General features: G+C 49.5%; 1 protein-coding gene across 2 annotated transcripts in view; it reads left to right on the forward strand.

The window, feature by feature from the left end:
- The window catches only part of POMT2 (protein O-mannosyltransferase 2), a 408,616-nt gene that overhangs the window by 145,731 nt on the left and 240,980 nt on the right, over window positions 1-21,905 (forward strand). For both annotated transcript variants that reach the window (XM_085626671.1, XM_085626672.1), the window contains one exon: window positions 4,488-4,596. In XM_085626671.1, the coding sequence (XP_085482797.1) occupies window positions 4,488-4,596 (109 nt within the window). The remainder of the gene's footprint in view (window positions 1-4,487; window positions 4,597-21,905) is intronic.

Here is a 21,905-nt window from a genome sequence, read left to right on the forward strand (position 1 = left end):
TTTATCAGTAAAACTGTATGTCTGTGCACATTTAAAGGTCATTTCAAAGCAAATGTACTGTCTGTAAATGACAGTGCATTGCCATACGATGCTTTGGTTACAGTAAAGAAATCCCGCGCCTCGTGTTCTTTAAAGCTAGGTGGGTCTTTTTAAAAATTGGGTCATGTTTCTAAAAAGTTTAGAAAGCCCTGGTGAAGAAATAAAAACCTTTTAGGGGTTCACTGATACACCTGGTCCTTTAAACCAACAAAGAAGAGATTGGCACGGAAGCTGTAATATCAAAAAGAAGTATTTATTAACCTCACATGAGGGAGACTGCGTCATACAGTACCCTCAGGTCACTGTAGGAGACAGTCTAAGGAGTGCAGAGAACAGGGGCCTTTTATACCCACACAGGGGCTCAAAAGAGGCGGTACAAGTACACATGAGAAGAGTCACACACATAGATGGTCATACAGAAAATGCACAGTCAACAAGTAGGAGGAGTAATGAGTTGCTGACATCAGTTAGAACAGCCTGACAGTTACAGTCTAAGGCAGGTGCATGAGCAGCTACAGACACTTCTGAGCATGTGCAAGGCTCTGGCTCAGTGCTGAAAGAGCTAACTATATCACATAACACAAGCAGAATACAAGGGCAGTCAACAGTGAAGAGGGAGAAAGCAAATGGCGAGCACATGGCTAACTAAAATGGCTGCCACAAACAAAATGGCTTCAGCAGATGCTAACAGCTTCTGCAGCTAGTTTTCCACACTGGTCTGACACATAATGATAGGCCCGTCTCTGCAAGCAGTTTTGTTCAAACGAGCACTGCATACTTGTGAAAAATGACCCTACTGCAACAAGATCGTCATATATTTTGCCTAGTATAGGACACCCTTCGGATGAGGCAAAATATAGCTTACTTCTATATTTATCACAGTTGCATACTCATTTCTACTCTTATTGTCTTGACATGTTGGAAGCTAGATTAACCTCCCTAGCCCCAAATTCTGTTTTTTCCCCCCAACATTTCCTTACTGACTGGTGACTACTACACACACATGATGTCAGACAAGGCTTTCTCCAAATATGAAATATTATTATGACGGCATTCTTCCCTGACGTTCATCTGAAGAGGTTCCTCTAAATGACTGATCTTCGATCTTCTCTTCTTGTTCTTCTACTCACAAGTAAAACCTGACTATCCCATGGTGTGCTGATAATCTTCCAATTTTTTTTCCAGAAGATTACTTTCTATAATAACTCTCTATAACAGAGCTTTCCAAACTCTGTGTCGCCTGCCATGTGTGGGTGTGTCGCGCGATGATGAAGTCTGCGGGCAGATTAGGGCGAATGCTCTTGGATGTTTTCATTTCGTGATTTTCTTAGCAGGACTGTCTGCGCGTGTCAGTGACGCAGTACGCGGAGGAAGGAGAGGCGTTAGGAGAGCGTGTGCGCGTGGCCTCGTTCCATTTGTCGCGCGTGTTGAACGCGCAGTCAGTCCACGGAGCCGCCTCTGCTCTCCATCCCAGGCGCTCCGTACGGCACACTTTTAATAGGAGAGGGTAGCCCGGAGATGAGGAGTAACAGCGGGAGAGCACTGTCCGGAGCCTTCTGAGGGGAGCTGGGTTATGCTGTCTGTTTCTGCCGCAGAGCGTGGAGACGCCAGGGCGTTCCCGCCACCATGAGATCCAGGCCTGCCTGACCGACCTGATGTAGGTGGGCTATATAAGGTAAAGTCTGTTCAGAAGTGTTCAAATGACATGCATAACTAAGGGATCACAATTGTGGTGTACTGTGTCAGTAGCTGTGTCTCGGTTTGATGTGGTTGTGTTATTTTGATAGCGCAAAATGCAGATTTATTGAGGATGGACTGACATCTTGCGATGTGTGGGGCAATGATCAGTATGCTTAAGTGTCCAATGCTCACTATAGTTTGTGGTGCCAGAAGTGTATCTCTGTGTTCACAGTGTGTGGGCTAGTAGAGCTGGGTTCACAACCTGTGTGAGTATGTCACATTATCAACTAGAAAGTACAGTAATTATTCAGAGGCAAAAAGATCTATAATGATATTTGAAGATACCTCAAAGTTCAGCAGACCTGAACAACTGCTATGCCGGAATTTGAGGTGAGATATAGTACTCCAGTGTTCTAGAATTCTAAGTCCTAATAATTGGCTTGTGTAGGTGTTTCCTATTATGCATGCCTTTGTTAATTCTAGCTTGCTTGTGTTCTGAAGGTCTTAACTCGGATTTTTGAATGCACAAATGCTAATCACCGAATTAGTATCAGAACTGAGAGGTAAAAGGTTTGTGTACCAAAACACTTTCAGGGCTCTTGTTCTGAGATCCCATCTGCCTAGGATGTCAGCAGAACAAGCGACGGATAGACAGTTTTGCCAGTCACTGTCTTTGTTAGATCAGATTCACAATTGCTTTATTAACCTTCCTGCTTTCTCAAATTGGGTTGAAAATGCACCATGTGCCCACTCTTTTTTCAAAATTTTCTCGGGGGAGAATCCCCCCCGAACCTCCCGTAGTTGGTTGGGCTCGCTCTCTACACTGCATTATCGTGGCGCAAAATGGTGCATTTCTAAAAAGCGTGTCACCAACATGAGAAGTTTGGAAAGCTGTGCTCTATACCAATGCTTTGTGAATAATCTAGATATGTCTTTAATGTCTCCTTCCACATGCTTATCCCTGTGTTACAAATCAGGATGACGTACCGTATTTGTGGTCAAAGATGCTTTTTTCTTCATTGCCCAAAGCATTGTGCAGCAATTCTTGCTATCTGTCAACTGTAAAGGCTTCACATCTACTATAAGATAATGTATAAGTTCCTTAGCAATTCTCTCCATTTAACAGAAGGCCCTGGTAGCTCTAGAAATAAAGATGGCGGTGTGATAACATACATGTTTTTCCCTATATTTTTTAAGTCCAGACGCATCTAGTGTCTTGTAGAACTTCGGATTGATTTGAAACACCTTGTTAACTATGAATATTCTCTCTGCCGTTCGACAAATGAAGATCCCTCAATCCATTGATTTCCCTCTCAGTTAGTCTAACTGCCAGTCCACGTCCTCCCCATTGTTTTCTTGAACTCTTGGCTTTCACTTTTGCTTGTGCAGCAGTTTTGCCATGTGTGTGCTTGTCTTAAACTCCCAAGGCACATTTGCCTCTTGCGCCTTCCAGTGGCATAGTTAAGTTGCCTTTAATCTTTGACTCTCTCAATCTTTATTTCAATCTGCCAGAGGCGGCTCCTTCGCTAATGCGGAGGAGAGTCGTCCCACTGCTTTGCAGCAGTGAAATGAAGGAAAAATGAAATAACTCAAGGATATTATCATTTTATTTTGTCCTGCTGCGGCAGCTTTGCAGGGCGGGACGGTGCTGCTCTGACGACAGGAGCAGGGGGAGTGATGGGCAAGCTTTGTAAGTGCGGATGAATGTTTGGCTGGCCTTCTTGGGCCGGCCAAACATTCATGCTCACTTTGCATGTTCTGCACCCAGGCTGCACTACAGCCTGGGTTCAGAACATGCCCAGGCTCCCATTCTGTGGCTGAGCGCCAGAACCACGGCTCTCAGACCAATAACAATGCTGCATTGCAACGTTGTGATTGCCTTAGGGGAGCTTGGATGTGCTTCCAGTTCCGGCGGTGCTGAGGGACGAGGAGGAGAGACACGACTGTAAGGTATGTTTTGTTCCCCCCTTAATTTAGACGCTCTTATCCCCGACCACCCTGTCCCCCATGCTACTCCCGATCTGTTCCGGCCGCCAGTGCAACCCGCTTCGAGGGGCATTAGTGTCATACTGCTTGTCCCAAATACCAGCTCCTGGACACTGCTAGGCTTATCACCCCTTGCATATCTCTCCTTGCAGCATTCAGACTACTGAGATGCAGCTCACAGCCATATATATAGTAAGCAAGCATTCTTTCGCCTCCCAGAGTAACTTTCTGCTGCAGGGAAACATTTCACAAATCTTTGTTGCCACCGTTGTGTAATGATTACTCCAGACGAAGACAGGTACTTTTTTTTATTCAGCTAATTAGTGGAATCATGATTGCCGACATCCCCCAGATGGGGCTCATATCCTCAGTTTAACACCAGAACATTCCAGCAGTGCGAACCTCCGCTGCTTGCTATCTCCTTTTCCACAACCGCACCACTTCCACAAAGTATTCGTACATGGAGTACAACCAAACACACGTTAGTACTGTAACATCTTACCTACTGCATTTCAAACTTTTGTTAGCGGGCTAAATATATTCCTGAATCCAAGGGAATACTTTGTGAGACTAAATATTTAGCTGGCTAGTGATTGAGAACTTTGCTCTTATCTTGCATTGTGTTAGTGTATTTGAAATGTGTTTTCTTTGCCTATTTTGCCTATGGCAATTTTGTCTTCACTAGAGACTCTTGCTGCTCCTGAATTTTTCGCCTTTCTTTGAATATCGCTGTTTACATATACTTATGTAATCTTAACTTGCTCTCTGTCTTTTTTCCCCAGACACTGGATGCATCACTTTGTCCCAGTACATTCTGCTTGATCCCATTCTCCTATTTTTCATTATGGGCGCAGTGCTGAGTATGGTCAAGTTCAACTCCTGTTCAGAAAGGTAATTTATTAATAAGGGTGGTGACAGTCAGTATTGTGACCAGAGGGTGATACTGCATGTCTCCTTGAGAAAGTTTCTGTCCAAACTGTCTGCCCTTCAGACAACCATAATTTCCTGCTCATTTGTTGTGGTCCATTCGCTTATTTTAAACTATCACAGAAGCAGGATGTTTATATAGCACAAGTAAGAGGTAATATATTAACCAAACTATTTAAATCTTATTACTGTGAAATAGACAATTACGTAGCATTACTCGAAGGTGAGATATTTGTTTTGCTCATGAAATAGTTTGCTGTTAAGCTGTCAACACATTTCTGTAGGAAGTAATGTATAGAGTAGTCACACAGAGTATTGATGCTTCATTGTCTCTGTGATGTGTAGAAGTACAAAGTTCGAGAGGAACCACTGTTTATGGCTCAAATCTTTTTATTTGTTGGTTTTAGTCAATAACTCATACACTCGCTTACATCCAGAGGCCAGTGAGGTACCTAAATGGGAGGGGTTAACTAGCGTAGGAGGGGTGGCATGGAGAAGGAGCAGTTATTACAACTAGGGGCATGTGGGGAGTGGGGTAACATAGGGAATGTCCAAACAGGGAGAAAGGTGGTCTCCACCACACAAAGGATGTACCTGTTTGTTGCTCGGTGTCACTAAGCTTGGCTTACCGGAATGTCAAGTTTATAACAGTCTCTCTCCATCGCGGCGGTCGCATGTGGGCTCATTTTGCTTTAGATGAAGAACTTTGAGGTATTTTGGGCAGGAAAGTTTGCAGAAGTCTCATGATAAAGTGTGGGGTTCTGCATCCAGTTTCTATCGAATTGCATCAGTTTATTGTCAAGTTAATGACAGGAGTTTTTCCATTCCTATATTATTGGCTGCGTGTAGTGCCATACTGATGCCTTTTCCTTTAGTAGAGCACAGCAGGGAGGTCAGAGCATTTGGGAGTCCTAGCAGTATGTAGCTGGGAAGATGGGGACACCCTTTTCGAACATCTCATTAATGTCTTTATTAATGTCTTTCAATACCTCTTCCCGATATCGTTTGAGTTTAGAGCAGCACCATTGGAGGTGTTTTAGGGTGTTTGTATAACTGCATTGAGCCAGCAGTCCTCATTGCATCCAGACCTCCATTTCGCTATCCTTGCTGGGATGTAGTATCAGATGTGTGTTATTTTGAGCATTGCCTCCTTGCCCACTGCACTAAAGGAAAAGATGCGTGCTCCTTGGAGTATAGCGGTCCAGTCTTTAGGAGTGAATGAGTGATCCAGCGCCGCTTCCCATCTCTGTTATGCTGGGAACTTGGTGGTGTCTGTCACCTTATTCAAAAAGGTGTGTAGGTCTGAGAGCATACCTTTGTTTCTGGTTCTCGTGATAAGCCATTTTTCGAATTTCAGTAGGGGTCTGCTGGCTGATTTACGGATTGTGGGTTGAGTGACCCTAGGCTTAATGGTGGTGTAGTTCCACATTTACTGGGCTTGGACTCCGTTGTTGACCAGAACTTGTGGAAATCTATAAGGCCCGTGTCATCGAGGAGGTCTCCAATGTTTTTGTATTGCATACCTGTGAAGTGTGGTTTGTATTACTTGTCCTAGCTGGGGGGAATGCGGGGTTTCCAAAAATAAGAGCGAGGGGAGAAATAGGCGAGGAATGCCTCTGGGGAACATAACTCTGTCCCATGCTTCTAACGTGACCCGTGAGCCGTGCAAGGTTTCTTGCCTCCCCAAATATAGGTTTCCCTCGTGTTGTAGTTTGCAAAGTGAGAGTGAGGGCGGTTGTAAGGGACGAGTCTGCATGACGTATAGCATCTTGGGCAGGATGGTCATTTTCACTGCAGCAACACTACCTAGCAAGGAAAGCCCACCGCCCTTCCATGTTTGTAGTCTAAGTGGGCTGTATCAAGGAGGTCTGCATAGTTGCGTTCTGCTGTTTTCTCTAGACACAGGCATATTATAAGCCCTACATATGACACCCATTGGTTTTTCCATGGAAAGCGAAACTGGTGTTGTAGGTGGCGTCTGTCTTGCTGAGGTACGTTGAGGTGAAGGGCCTGTGATTTCTGTTGCTCTGCCTTGTTGCTCCCTGCATAGTATTTTTGTTTCGTACGTGTCCTCTGTCCTATCCATATCTAGTGCTCTAAGCTGCTTCCTAGCTCAAGTCAGTGGTCTTCATTTCCTAACGTCTCTGGATTGTTTATCAGCCAACTCAAGGCCCCTCATTTGTTCTTCTATGGTGGCCCATTCATCCCTCTTAAGTTTGAGGTGGTCTGAGATAGCTATTAGGACACTTCTTACTACTGCTTTCAGAGAATCCCACAACAGGACAGAAAGGCGTGTATGGTGGAGTCATAGGTTACAAGTTTGTTGTTGAGGTGCCATGCCTAGTGGGGAGTGGCAGGGCCTGGGCTCCGGAAGGAGATAGTAGTGGGGGAGTAAACTGAGAGCACTGATATGCTGTTCCAAGTCTGGGCAGAATGCGATGTGTGGTCAGTAGGTAGTCAAGCTGGGCTTATGTCTGGTGGGAGGAAGAAAAAAAGGTAAATTCTCAGTCAGAGGGGTGTTGGGGTCGTCAGGCATTGACTAATCTAGTCTCTTCCAGCCAGCGCAGCCCGGCTGCTGTGACTGCCCCAGTCTGCCCTGCTCTAGGGTCTGATTTGTCTAAGTTCATGTGGGGTACAAGATTGAAGTCTCCATCAACTACAAGGTCGGTGTCAGCCAACGAGGTGATGAGGCTTAGTGCATGAAGAATAAACTGTTCTTGGTGGTGGTTGGGTCTGTATAAAAAGGCCAGTGTGAAAGTGTAAGAGTGTAAGGAAATGTGCAGCGATAGAAGTCTCCTGGGCAGCTCTGCTTGCGTTACTGTGGAATTTAGTTGCCAGCAAAAATGCCACTCCTGCCCTCTTGCTTGGTCTCGGAGAGAAATACTGCCTGCTGTACCAACAGGATTTTATCCACCCCCAGTCAATTTTCATGAGGTGTGTCTCCTGTAGTAGACAAATGTCGCAATCGGAATCCCTGAGCAGGGATAGGAGTGTCAGACATTTTTAAGAAGTGTTTAGGCCTTGGATGTTGAGGCTCAATATCTGATTTGTAGTGGTGAGTAGCGGCCGTCCTATAATGCTGTGGAGGGGGGGACAGAGACCTGCTGTATGGCGCCACCCCTTTGGGTTGTGTGGTGTGAGGTGCATCCAGGAGTCCGGTTGCGGGTGGAGAATAGGAAACAACCAGGGGGAGCACATAGAACTCAATTACTCCCTCCAGTGGAGGCATACTTACTATCAGTGTGGGGTCTGTGACTTTGAGCTTGGTAGCAGGTTGGGAATAGTATTTGTCGGCAGCTCCTCTGTCCCATTGATACGTCGAGTTACAGAGAGTCTGCGCCCCATGACCCCCACAGTCAACCCCAGTTACGCCTTCCGGGGTATACTGGGCAGGTGGGGGCCAGGTGAGGTGACTGACTAATCAGTCCATGAGACCTGATCGCGGATTGCATCGTGATGTTAGAGTTGTTGCAGGAGTGCCGAGCTCTCTTGTTGGCTTTCGTCTACTTTTGGCTTGCATGCATTTCTCCTGAAGGTGCAATGCTCCCGTTTGCCTCCTGGACGATGGGGCACCATTTCTTGGGGTCGATCATGCTGGGCTTCTATGATGGGGTTGCTTAAACCCAGAATGTCTTTAGCCTCGTCCATAGTACAGATAATGTGGGCTTCGTGGTTTCACACGAAGTTCAGGCGGACCGGGTGACCTCATTTGAATTTGATACCTTGCTCACGGAGTAATGTGGTGGCGGATTTAAGTGAGCGACGTTGTTGAAGTGAAATGGGGGACAGGTCTTGATGGTAGAGCCAGATCTGCAATCCATTGAATAAGATGGCTTCCTTCTGCCGATAGTGGTGGACACAGGTAAGAATGTCTTGTGTAGTGCCTGAGGCAGGGGGCGGCCGCCCCACTCTGTGAGTGCGGTTGAGAACAATTTCTGTCCCTTCCAATTTTGGAAGCATATGACAGAAGAGGCGAACCACGTACCATTCCAGGTCGCCAGAGACTGCTAAGAGAGGGACGCCTCTGATTCTGATATTGGAGCAGCGTGACCGTTTTTCTAGATCCTCTAAATGGATTTGTAATTCCATGTTGGGGTCTCGGAGTTCCAGTAGTTTGTGTCTATGGAGGTTGAGCTCTTCCTCCTTAGCGTCCCTGGTGGTTTCCAAGGTGGCCACCCAATGGCCTACGTCTGCCACTTCTTTTTTATCCACTTCCTTAAGCTCAGTTGCGACGTTGTCTCGAAGGGCTACAAAGTCATCCCTGAGTTTGCCTAATAGTGTCTCCATAAATATACACGTGATGGGTGCCTCCGAATCTGCATGATCTGACCCTGGATGTCGCGTGGCAGATATCGGTTGGTCTTCAGGTGGGGCATCGCTGGATTGGTCTTGTTTTTTTGAGGAGGCCTTACTTAGCATGTCTTTGAGGGTATAGTCTTTCCTGGCCTGTTGTATTGTCATTTTTGCTGTGGGATTATGTCACACGGCGGTTATCAGGTGAGGGAGACTCCTGGGTTCTCCTCTGGTGGTAAAGCCTTCCTTGCAAACGGAATACGTGTGCATCAGGGCCCATAAAGTTAAGTAAAGTTTATCACCGGATTCTTCTGTTGTCTAGCTCAATAGAGGAAGAAAGAATGCTTGCTTGCTCTCGGAGGCGGTCTGTCTATCCACCACGGTCCCAGGTCCAACTTTTCAGGGTGTGCTGGATATAGCCTGATGCTTCTCAGGGCTCAGGTGGGCTACTATCTCTGGCAATGGTGGGCTGCAGCTCTCCCCACCTCAGACAAAGGCTCCACATTCAGGGTACATAGGACTTCTGCTTTGCTCTGCCTCCTGGGTTCGCGCCCCCAAGTGCCTTCCCCAGTCGCCAAATCAAGGAAGGCAGGTTAGTCATGGGCAGCGGCTAGCAGAGCAGGAGGCGGTATCGGGCGTTTGGTGTCGTGGACTCCCCACAGGTCCCGGGCTGGCGTTGGTTTCTTATGGTTGCCAGGTGCATGGTAAGGTATTTGGTTCGGCCTTCCATGAGGAGAGGGATCCAGATCTGTTCCGTTGAGCAGTCACAGGTGGTTTAAGGAGAGAGCGCCACTATGTGTTGATGCCATTGGGTCAACGCTAGAGCGCGGCTACCACACAGCACGCCTCAGTGCAGCTGCCTTTTTGAGGTGCCACTGCAAGCCGTCCTGATCTTCTTCCCTGTGCTGCGGGCTCGTTGGTGTATCTGTGGCCCCTTCTCTGTCAGCTGGTGCCTTCCACAGTCACCGCTTCAGGGAGGTAGGATACTCACGTGGAGCTCATCATGCGTTGGAAGCAGTGCAGGGGAGCGGGATGCTTTGGGTTCACTGTGGGCCCTGTCGCCTGGTTCTTCTGACTGCCAGGTGAGTAGTTTGGCCTTTGGTCTGGCTTGCAGTGGAAGGCGGGGGTTCTCTGACTGTGCAGCCGACCCACTGCAGTCAACGTTGGTTCCGGTAGTGCACAACTATACAATAGTATGGCCTTTGGGGGCATCCATTTTAAACAGGCTGCGGAGCTGATCCCGCTCTTCCTCCTCGTAATATTGGGGTCAGGCAATGTGTGAGGGGTCCCTCTGCCTGAGGCTCCTTCCTCCACCGGCAAAGTGGGCACAGGATCTGTGAATTCCAGCCCGGAGTGCAGGCTAGCAGAGACTGGTGGCGTGGCTGCCGAAAGATACTCGTACACGACCATGTTCTTGGCCATGCCCCCCCGGAACCAATGTTGAAAGAATATCATGCACTTATAATATTTTTTGGTCCTCATCTTTATAGAATGTTCTTTTTCTCCCAATTTGGTTTTTTTTTACAATAAAGTGTCTGAAATCACAGATGTAGCTTTTTCTGTCTGCTACATGAACTGTGATAATGGGTATTTATTGTTCCTTAGTGATGAAATGTGTATTCTCTCTCCTGAAATACAGTAATCCTCTCCAGCAACCAGACTGTTTGTTGTCTCATTTTGCTGAGTTTTAGGGCTTTGAAACTGAAGAATTTATTATTGGTTTTCTGGACATTTAGACCGAATACCTCCTTTTATATTTAGAGTAGTCCTGCATCACCCTAGTTCTACTTGATGGGCATTGACTAACAATGTGGAGATTTTTTTTTTTTTTTTTTGAAACCGTTTATTACAAGTCTCAAGAGTATACAAGTATGGGCCTACAACCTTCCGGCCGGCCGCTAGCAATGACAGGAACATACGACATACATTTATGGAACACGTGGCGTTGCAGAGGAGCGTGCTCAGGAGGTAACAACGTCAAAAGCCACATCATCCAGACCCCACTATACGGTTTCATTTTAAATTAAGAACAACAAAAAAAAAAACACACCCACAAGGCAACCTACAATCGGAAATAGCAGCACGTGCTCCCCTAAAGGGGGGATCCCAACTATCCACAAAAGTCTGAAGAGGGGGAAGAGAGCAGAGCGAGGACTGGGGGAACCCAATGCCCGGCAGCTGGGGAACGAGTCGGCTAGGGGGATGGGGCTGGCGAGGTATCAGGCAGCAACGGTGGTGCACAGATACCCCCGCGGTAGGCGTTCCAGGGGCCCCATACTTTCACCCATGTCCCAGGCTTACCCCTCGCCACATACACCACTTTTTCTCGAAACATGCACCAGTCCATGTGTTCTTTCCAGGCCGAGACCGTCGGGGGCCTCTGGGATCCCCACAGTTGAGCAATATCACGCTTGGCTATCATATATCCCAGAGTCACCCACCACGTCTGCGGCGCCGAGTAATCAGTCGGTTCCCACACATTCAACAGGCATCTCCTCGCTTCAGGCAACAGCGCCACATGCGTAACCAGTCGCAGCACCTCATGTACACCACGCCAGAACCCCTCCACATCCGGGCACTCCCACAAAATATGCAAAAAGGTCCCCAAAGCACCACACCCACGCTTACACAACCCATCTCCAGCATAGCCCATACGCAGAAGCTTTGGCCCCGTCATGTAGACCCGGTGGAGTATCTTGAGCTGGACGAAGCGAAGGCGAGCCGGTATGGCCACCTCCTTCGGGGAGGCCACCGCGGAGGTCCAGTCCTCGTCGTCCAACTCCAGCCCGTCGGCAACCCAAGCCGCGCGAAGGGCAGTCAACAGGCCCGAGCGGTCATTTATCAGCTTTTTGTATATCAGTGAGATCGTGCTGTCCGGGACGTGCCCATCCAGCATTCTATCCTCCAGGGGGGAATATTCCGGGATGGAGGCAACGTCCGAGAAGACGGAGCCCAGCGCATGACGGACCTGCAAATACCGAAAGTATTCACTGCCCTGCAACTGAAATTCCGTCTGCAGCATATCGAACGTTTTAAATCCTCCCCTCGTCCAGAGATCCCCCACTTTACTGATACCTATTATGTCCCACTTCTCAAAGCCCTTAGAGGTCCACAGAGAGCCTAACCGCTCAGACGCGTATAGTGGTGACGCCCGGGTCAAACGGTCCTTCCACCCCATAGCTGCATTGGCTGCGTGCCACACTTGCACCATGACACGCGTGGGCCCCGTCAGGCGAGCGTCGGGCGCGCTAGAATAGAGCGCTCGATTGTAGTCGCCACCTGGCAGGAGCATCTTGTCCATTTCGAATGCCGGGTTTAAGGCGGGCCCGTATAGGCCATGGTTAATTGCAGCGAGCTGGGAGGCCCAATAGTACCGTTTAATATCCGGGAGGGCAATCCCCCCATCATACCATGGGAGCGTCAACTTCGCCAGGGCAATACGCGGCCGCCCGTCCCAGAGCAGGCGGCGTTGCAGACTCTCCACCTCACGGAAGTAGCGCGCCGGGACTAAGTCCATAGTGTTCTGCAAAGCATACAGGAAACGCGGCAGAGACATCATCTTGAACAATGCCGCCCGGCCGAGCGGCGAAAGCGGCAGGCGCCGCCAGCGTGCGACATCTACCTGCAGGCGCTGGAGGGGGGGAAGCAGGTTGCGTTCATACCGGGCCTCCGGGTCCAGAGTAATGAAGACACCCAGGTACCGAAATCCCTGCGGGGCGATCTGGATCGGACAGCCCCGCGGGAGAATAGGAGCCTCCCCAGAGAGAACATACACGCACGATTTAGCCCAGTTGATGACGAGACCGGAGTTACGACCAAATGAGTGTAAAACATCAACCAGCACTATAAGTGATTTACGTGGGGAGGCTAGGTACAGAAGGATGTCATCAGCGTATAGAGATACGCGGTCCTCATACTCGGGGGTCCAACGGAGACCACGGATGGAAGGCTCCCACCGCAGCCACTCCGCCAGGGGCTCCAAGGCAAGCGCAAAAAGAAGCGGCGATAAGGGACAGCCCTGTCGCGTGCCCCGGCCCAGCTCAAACGGGGCCGATACCCTTCCGTTCACCACCACCTGCGCCAATGGGCCCGAATACAACAATTTGACCCAGCTGATGAATCCTGGGCCAAATCCAAACTTCGCAAGCATCGCCCAGATGTATGGCCACTCAAGCGTATCAAACGCCATGGTGGCGTCCAAGGACGCCAAAATGGCCGGTTCCCGTATAAATGGGACGCGCGCGAGCACCCCATGCAAACGCCGCAGGTTAAGGGCTGTGTTGCGGTGGGGAATAAAGCCGGACTGGTCCTGATGAACCAGATCTCCCACCACCCCGACCAGCCGATTAGCCAGTACCTTGGCGAGAATTTTGGGCTCCGCATTCAGTAGTGAGATAGGCCGATAGGAAGTAACCCGGTCCCGAGGTCTCCCCTCCTTGTGGATCACCACGATTGTAGCCAGACGTTGGTCAAGCGGGAGGGAGCCCAGCGAGTGGGCCGCAAGGAACATTGCGCGGAGGTGGGGCGCCAGTGTATCCGGTCGCAACTTATACAACTCGATAGGGATACCATTCGGGCCCATGGCCTTGCCAGAAGCGACCGAGCGTATGGCGAGGGCGATTTCGTCGGAGGTGGGAGCGGCGTCCAGCGACACCCTGTCCTCCCCGGAAAGGGACGGCAGCGCGATATCTCTGAGCAGGGCACGGGAATCTTCTTCAGAGCAAGAAGAGACCGGGGAATACACCTCGCGGAAAAAATCCGCGAAACAGGAGACAATTTCTTCTGGCTCAGTTACACACACACCATTCGTTTTCTCAATCAGCGGGACCACACGATTCGCTCTCTCCTTTTTATCCAACCACGCTATCAGTTTACCGGCCTTATCACCCACATCATACAGTCGCCCCTGTTGCTCTCTACTAAGGCCCCTGGCCGCCTCCGTGACGAGGGCCCTATAGGCCGCCTGCTTGAGTTGGAGGACATGTAGTGCAGCATCCGTCACCCCATCTTCTAGATTACCCTCCAACTCGGCTATTTCAGCCTCCACCCGGGTCACCTCCTCCCGCTCGCGCTTACGGGCGTGGGAAATAAGGGACAGGGCCTCCCCTCTGAGTACTGTTTTGAAGGCCTCCCACAGGGAGATAGCCGAAGGCACTGACCCCACATTCTCATCAAAATATCGCTGGAGGGATTTAATCAAGTCAGCGCGAATGGTGGGGTCGCGCAGGTACCAGGAATTGATTGGGACCACCCTGCCCTCACCCCTCGGAAAGACATCGAAATGTAACAGGAGCGGGGAGTGGTCCGAGATACCCCGTGCCAAATGGCGCACCTCCCCCACCCTCCCGACATAGGCCGCCGGGACAAGGACATAATCAAGCCGGGAGAGACTACCATGGGCCCCCGAGTGGAAAGTGTACTGCAGCTGCGTGGGATGTTTTAAGCGCCAGCAGTCCACCAATCCCAGTGTGTCCAAGAGGCCGGATAGCCACGCCTGTGCCCGGGGGAGGTCCCTAGGGGGGTGACGATCCACAGTCCCAGAAACCACCGCATTGAAATCCCCCCCCACCACCAGAAGCCCCCCCGGAAGGCCAAGGAGGAGGCGCCCCAGGTCTGCAAAGGTGGTCAACTGCAGCCCCGGTGGGACGTACACTGACACAAAGACAACCACTTTGCCCTCCATTCTCCCCACCAAGACAGTGTAACGTCCCCTATCATCGTGGAGCACCTCATCAATTTCTAACGGGAGCGAGTTCTTTACCATGATACCCACACCCCTTGAGCCTGACGTGAAGCCCGAGTGGGCCACGAGGCGGTAGCCACGCCGATTCATGGCACAGAAGGAATTGCCAATAAGGTGTGTCTCCTGCAGAAAGACTACATCGGGCGAGAGTCGCTTCAAGAACTGCAGGACCACACCTCGTTTGATCCTGTCCCCCAGTCCATTAACATTCCAAGACAACAAAGTTAATTCCCTACCCCCCATCATACACAGAAACCCTCAGTCGTCCCCCCGAGAGCACCTTAGAACCAACACAAAAATAAGTTTGCCTTGTGATAATAACGAACAACACCCCATCCCTGCCCACCCACCCCAACAGAACTCCCCCCTCCCTGCACCCCTGCATGAGCCCAAACAGCCCCCCCAACGTGCAGTGTGCCTGTCGCCCCATAGATAGTTAAACTAACTAGACCCCCAGAGGAGGAGGGAGAACCCCCAAGAAACCCCACACAACCTCCATAGGAGGGGAACTTAAGCGAACAGACGTATGGTCAAAAGTGGCATCATTTTTGTCCCGAGCGAGGCCTGATATTAGTCCCTCAGTCCTGATCCGGCGAGCCCTCTCCCCCCGCCGCTCCCCCCCCCCGCCCCCCCGATCCCGATCCCCAGACAGAGTATCCAGCCAGTCCCCGGCCGCTTCGGGACGATCAAAAAAGTGCATGCGACCATCCACCTCCACTCGCAGCTTAGCTGGGAAAAGCATGGCGTATTTGAGGTTTAGGTCCCGAAGACGGCGTTTGACACCGAGGAAGCTCAGTCTCTGCTTCTGGACCGCTGGGGTGAAATCAGGATAAAAATGAATGTCCATATTGTCAAGTCTAATCGGTCCCTGTAGTCTGGAGGATTGCAGGCTAGCGTCTCTATCCCGAAAATTAAAAATCCGGGCAATGAGAGGTCTCGGAGCGGCTCCGACCTTAGGCCTTCCCCCGGGAACCCTGTGGGCCCTCTCCACAGCAAAGAATTTACTCAGCCCCCGTGGCTGGAGATGGGTAACAATCAGGTCCTCCACGAAAAGGTCCGCCGCCGCCTCCTCACGTCCCCCAGGCACCCCGATGATACGAATGTTGTTCCTCCGGGCCCGACTCTCAGAGTCCTCCAGGCGGCGATCCATCAGCGCACTCGCCCGAGCAAGCCGGCGCACCTCCGTTTGTAGGGCCGCCACATCTGTCGTAAGGCCCGATGCGGTGTGGGCCAAAGAATCGACTCGGTCGTTGGTCTTGGAGAGATCGGCCCTTACCAGGCCAACATCCACGAGGACCGAGTCGATCTTCTGCGCCAGTGTATCGAAACGCTGGCCCACCGAGGCCTTCATTTCGGCGATGGTGCCCATGACATCCCGCAGAGTCAGATCCGTGGGCAGATCGGGGGCATCAGTAGGGCCCTCAGGGGACCTGCGCGGCACCTCGGGAGATCCCTTCTGGAGGGTATATCGGTCCATGCTGTTGGACTGATGGACTGCGCCACGCCGGGTCGATTTTATCTTTGCACGGTCACCATCTTGTTTCGTGGCCATGGTCCCAATCTCCCGGTCGCACCAGCCACGCCGTGAAGGGCAGTCAAGCCGGTCCACGGGCTCCGGGGGGGGGGCCACCTCAGATCTGCGGGGCGGATCACAGCCGGCGGGCAGGCAGGGTCCCCGGCGAGGCCACACCAACACACAAAGCCCCGCGACCCAACCTCGCAGAGACAGCAAGGGGGGTGCGAAAGTGAAAGTGCGGGGTACGCGAGCCACCAAGCCCTGCCCGCCGCTGTTGTTCACTTTGTCACTGGATCGCCCCACAGCGCAAATCCGGGGTTCGGCTAGGAGAAGGCCGCAAACCTCGATCGGTGCTCAAGCCGGTGTCCGAGGTCCGATTTGGAAGCGGAAAACGGGTGCCACCTCAGCTCAGGCTCACCAACACAGTCCCCTCATCTGGGACAGGATATGTTCAGGATAATCGTAGGAGGTCGCGGAGGTCCTCGGGAGCCTCGCACCTACGCGGCCATCTTGGTTGCGCGCTAGGCTCCTCCAGCAATGTGGAGATTTTTAATTAATTTTGTGTAGTAGTGTAAAAACATGGTGAGGGGCGGGTTGCAGGTTTGTTGTTTCTATTCAATTTTTTGGGATCTGGTATAGATTGGACATGCTCCGCATGTGCTTTTTTCTCCTTTCTGTTGTCATCGTCTACCGTATTGTGAGTCTTGCTTACAGACAGCTTCTCAAAGACCTCATGTGTACAATCTCAATACTTACAGTGGGCTTTGGGTCAGCCCATTTCTTATCTTTGGTTGGCTTTCTTCTCAATCTCATTTGCTGCTTCTTGTTCAATGGCTTGCCTTCCTCTTTGTGTGTTTGTCCATTGCCAGGGGCATAACTTCTTTGCGATTCTTTTGATTGGATGGCTTTTCTCCTTCCACTGCTTACATTCTGAGAACTATATTTTGTTCTGTTTCATTCAGCACTTCATAGGAGTGCATGCATTTTATTGAGCTCTCCCTTGTGGTGTTCTTCCCCACGCAACCCCTCTCCCCCAGTGCTGCCCACCAACCCTCTCTTTCAAGCTCATCCATTGCTTCCTGCACCCCTCCTGGCTTTAAAAAAAAAAAAAAAGTCACCTCCCCCAAAACTACCATATTGCTCCGCAGCTCCCTGTTGCTCCCTGACCACCTTGCTCCCTGCTCCAGTGATTTGTACTAATACCTCTGTCGCTCCCTGCCCTTCTCAGTCAATTTCTTGCAGCTTTGTATTTGCTAATGGGCCACTTACTTCTATTTCATGTGCTTGACTGAACAGCATCGCCAAAAAGCAATGGCGAAGCCAAAAGCTTGAGTAAACCAATTGGAAGGTGAGACCCATTTATCTCTTGTCTTTAATAGACCTTTGCTTGCCCTTTCCCTTATTGATATGTGTAATGCATGTGCATATGGTGCTGTCTGAGCCTTTATATTTTTCTATGGAGAATACCCAGGGTGTTTTGATGTTACAGCATATGTGCGGAGTGTACTCAGAATAAAATATATATATATATTTTTTTTTTATTGTTCTAAGTATGGCTTTGTATATTTTCTGTGTTGTTGTACCCCATACTTGGGCTCTCTTTAACAGAGTTGTTGGACTTGGCCCTTTTTAGCTAAAGTTCCTTAAACGTTTTGCCTTCCCCTTAGACCTTTTTTCTGACATGGTGTTGCCAACTTAGCTTTGGGCACTTTGCCACTGCTGATCAGTGTCAAAGTGCAAGTGCTCCCTGTGTAAAGTGTAATGGTAATTTGTTGTTCATGATTGGTATGTTTGCCTTACTAGTAAAGTCCCTAGTAAAGTGCACTGTGTGTGCCAGGGCTAGTAATGCAAATGCTACTAGTGGGCCTGCAGCACTAATTGTGCCACCCACACAAGTAGCCCTAAAGAGAGAACTCAGGCCTGCCACTGCAGTGCCTGCACGCAGTTTGTTAAACTGCCATGTTGTCCTGACAAGTGCACCCACTTGCCAGGCCTTACCCTTCCCTTTCTATGCACATCAGACACCTCTATGGTAGGTCCAAGGTACCCCCTGGGCAGGGTGCAGTGTATGTGAAAGGTAGGACAGGTGCTGAGGTGTGTATCATGTCCTGACAGTGAAATACTCTCCATTTAGTTTTTCACTGTTACAAAAAAAGGCCATCTTGCCCATAGGACAGAATAGGGAGGCTGTGTAATATGTTTCCAGCCTATCTTCCGAAAGGCTTAAGAGGGAGAGGTGAAGTTTAGTGTGCCCGAACTCACAATTTAATAGCACATCTTTTTGTGAAGGTGGTTTTTGCATTGTGTGTTTAGAAACCACTCTTTTAGAAGTGACTGGGTTTTTGTGCTCTAACATTTCTGTGTGTCTCAGCCTGGTTGTGGATTGACTGTCTGGGCTTAAAAGTGATAGGATCTGGGGAATGTCTTGACCCAGGGGAGGAGGTGAGACTGCAAAGGCTGACCTGCATCTGGAGTGTAGGGGGGAGGAGTAGCCCCTGGAGGTGAAGAGGCCTGTGCTGCTGCCATAAAACAATGGCTCCATCCCCTGCTGAGTGATTAAGGATCCAGACCCCCCACTGTCAAACGAAGAAGGTGACACTGACAGGGAGACACCCATAACTGGTTTGGACAGGGGTCAGTGCCCCCCTGAACACAAAGACTTCAAAGACATTGAGGGGTATAACTATGAGAGCTGAAACCCCTGAACGTTGGAATGGAACTGATCAAGACTGAAAAGGATTGAAACTACTTCATGGTTAAGAGGAACCTCTTGCTGTGTGTTCTGGGGCTGGCCTGCAGTTTGCTGCTTTAACCAAGGACGGGCTAAAGGGACTTTGTTGTGTGCTTTGTCCCCCTGCTTGAAAGGACTTTGCTGTGTCCTGAAGTAACTTATCCCCCAGGGCCCGAGGAGAGCTGACTCCCTGTCGTGGAAACTCAGTAACACAAAAGTTTCCAGGTGTGTCTCAGTGACGCTGTGTGCGTGTGCTTTTTGCAGCCTGAGACCCTCGTAAGAATTGTCCTGTGATAGTGTGCACCTGCAGTCCAAGTGAGTCTCAGCGACGCAGTGGGTGTGCGCTTTGTGCAGCATGAGACCTTCTTGAGGATTGCCCTGTGGCTGTGCACACCTGGAGTCCAAGTTGAGGATTGTCCTGTGATTGTGTGCACCCGGAGTTCAAGTGAGTCTCTGCGACACTGTGTGCGTGTGCTTTGTGCAGCCTGAGACCTTCGTGAGGATTGTCCTGTGATTGTGCACACCCGGAGTCCAAGTGAGTCTCAGCGACGATGTGTGCTTTGTGCAGCCTGAGGCCTTCGTGAGGATTGCCCTGTGACCGTGCACACCTGGAGTCCAAGTTGAGGATTGTCCTGTGATCGTGTGCACCTGGAGTCCAAGTGAGTCTCAGCGACGCTGTGTGCGTGTGCTTTGTGCAGCCTGAGACTTTCGTGAGGATTGCCCTGTGACCGTGTACACCCGAAGCTCAAGTCCGTCTCAGCGACGCTGTGTGCGTGTGCTTCGTGCAGCCTGAGACCGTCGTGAGGAATTGCCCTGTGATCGTGGCCACCCGGAGCCTAAGTGAGTCTCAGCGATGCTGTGTGCATGTGCCCTGTTGCAGCCTGAGACCTTCGTCATTGCCATCGGCCCGGACCGGCATCACCAGAGGAGCTGTACCGCCAGCCCGAGCCGACCTTTGCCAAGGAGAGACCTCAAACCAACCCTGTTGGGTGGGGGAGTGGGGGGTGCCCAAAATCCACGAAGTCGCATCGGATGCCCAAGTCGCAAGGAGAGGAGAGTGAGATCGCAACCACCAGGTAACTCTGTGTGCGTGTGTCGCGCCTGGGGCGGGGTGTGGGCTACGAGAGAAACGCTCTCGGCCTTTCCTCCTTTTGCAGCGCGAGCATCCGCATTGCGGCCCGTACTTGCCGAGGATTGGCAGTACCGGGGCCGGAGTGTGGAGCTACACTTTGTTTTACACTATACCTGTGTTGGGGGCATAATTTGGCATTTGCTGACCACGAGTCAGCTGGAGTGGTATAGAGACCGTCTAGGGCACCGTGATCGGTGCTGGAGTACATTATTTCGGTATTACGAACTGCCTGATTGCTGCATTACGCATTGCATTATTTCTGCATAACGAACTGCCTGATTGTTGCATTACGCATTGCATTAGTTTGCATAACGAACTACCTTATTGTTGCATTATGCAGTGCCTTTGTTTGCATAACAAACTGCCAGATAGTTGCATTACACATTGCATTATTTTGGCGTTTCGAATTGCTTGATTGTTGCATAACAAACTGCATTATTTTTACATTGCGAAGTGCCTGATTCTTGCCATACGAACTGCATAGCAGTGCATTAGGACTACATTGGATAATCTAGAATTGCTCATTAATACCGCCAGCACCTACAAGGGCTGGCTGGCCTAATAACCGGCCAGGAGGAATATTACAAATACGCATATGTTGGATTTTTATCGTGTGGTCTCATCGTATATCTTTTTATATAAACATATACTTGTTTTTTTATTAAACTCTAGTGGGGTCCATTTGTGGTGTCATCATTGGGTTGCTGAGAGCGGGGTTGCAAATACTTTACACATTTGCCTTGGAGATAAGCCTGGCTACTCATGCCAAGCTACCGTGGGGGTGAGCAGGGGCTATCTGAGGAGGTGTCCTTCCTTTCCCTGACTTAGAAGCAAGGGTCCCTATTTGGCCTAAGGTACCTACCTCAGCCAACTAGAGAATCCCAGTTCTAACAAGAGTATTTCTTGATATTCATAAATATTGAATTGCTCTGTCGTTGTGCAGGATCGCAGAGCACATATGCTTATTTGGAGGGGAGGTTAACTGAATTTCATTCTTTAAATTGCGAATGAAAAATGGTTTGGAAGGACAATAGAGTGTCATCTATCAAATGTAACTCTTTGAAAAAGCAAACATAACCGGAATGAAAATATAAAGACTGCCACACATTAAACGCTTAGTAAAGTTGAAAATGGAACAATGCACCTTTGAGGCATTCATTACCTCCTATGACCTAGAATATTCTATACTGGCAGTTTGTGTCTCAGTTTGTTTTTTCTGGCTTCTCTGAATCAAATCTTGAATAAATGGGCTTTCTCCTCATAGCTTTTTATTTTCATAGCAAATTGTTTCCAAATGGGTGACTTTTCAAACGAGATTTTGTTATTTCTGCTCGTATGAAGATTAAGTGGTATAGCATTATTGGATATACTTATTGGCTCAAAAGGGTAAGTATAAGACAAGATCTGCAAAATTCAAATAAAAAATAGTTAAACAGATATAGCCTGTGGTACACTAGGTACTTTAAAGAGTCTGCTCTTCCCCACCCAGAAATATCTAGGGGAGGCATAGAGGCTTTGGTCAATGTCTGTATCCCATCACAATTAATTTGAGCCATCTCAGAAATGTTATTAGCAAAATAAATATTTAAGTTATAGAAGAGAAAGTTCATTCAATATTAGTATCTCTTACATGTGTTTAATAGCTAAATTCAGACTTAGAATAATTAAGTTAATAAACTAGCTTTGAAGATTGTTCTTGGTTCTGTCTAAAATACTGACCCCCTCCCATTTGGGGATAGCCATGTACTATAGAACTTCAGTAGCTTAAGCATATAATTTAGCTAATGCTTTCTCAATTGAATTTCAAAGTATGCCACTTAATAGGCAATCAGTACAGTGCCATTGTTTTGTGGGCGCT

Source organism: Triturus cristatus, chromosome 9, assembly GCF_964204655.1.
Source record: "Triturus cristatus chromosome 9, aTriCri1.1, whole genome shotgun sequence".
Classification (NCBI taxonomy): domain Eukaryota; kingdom Metazoa; phylum Chordata; class Amphibia; order Caudata; family Salamandridae; genus Triturus; species Triturus cristatus.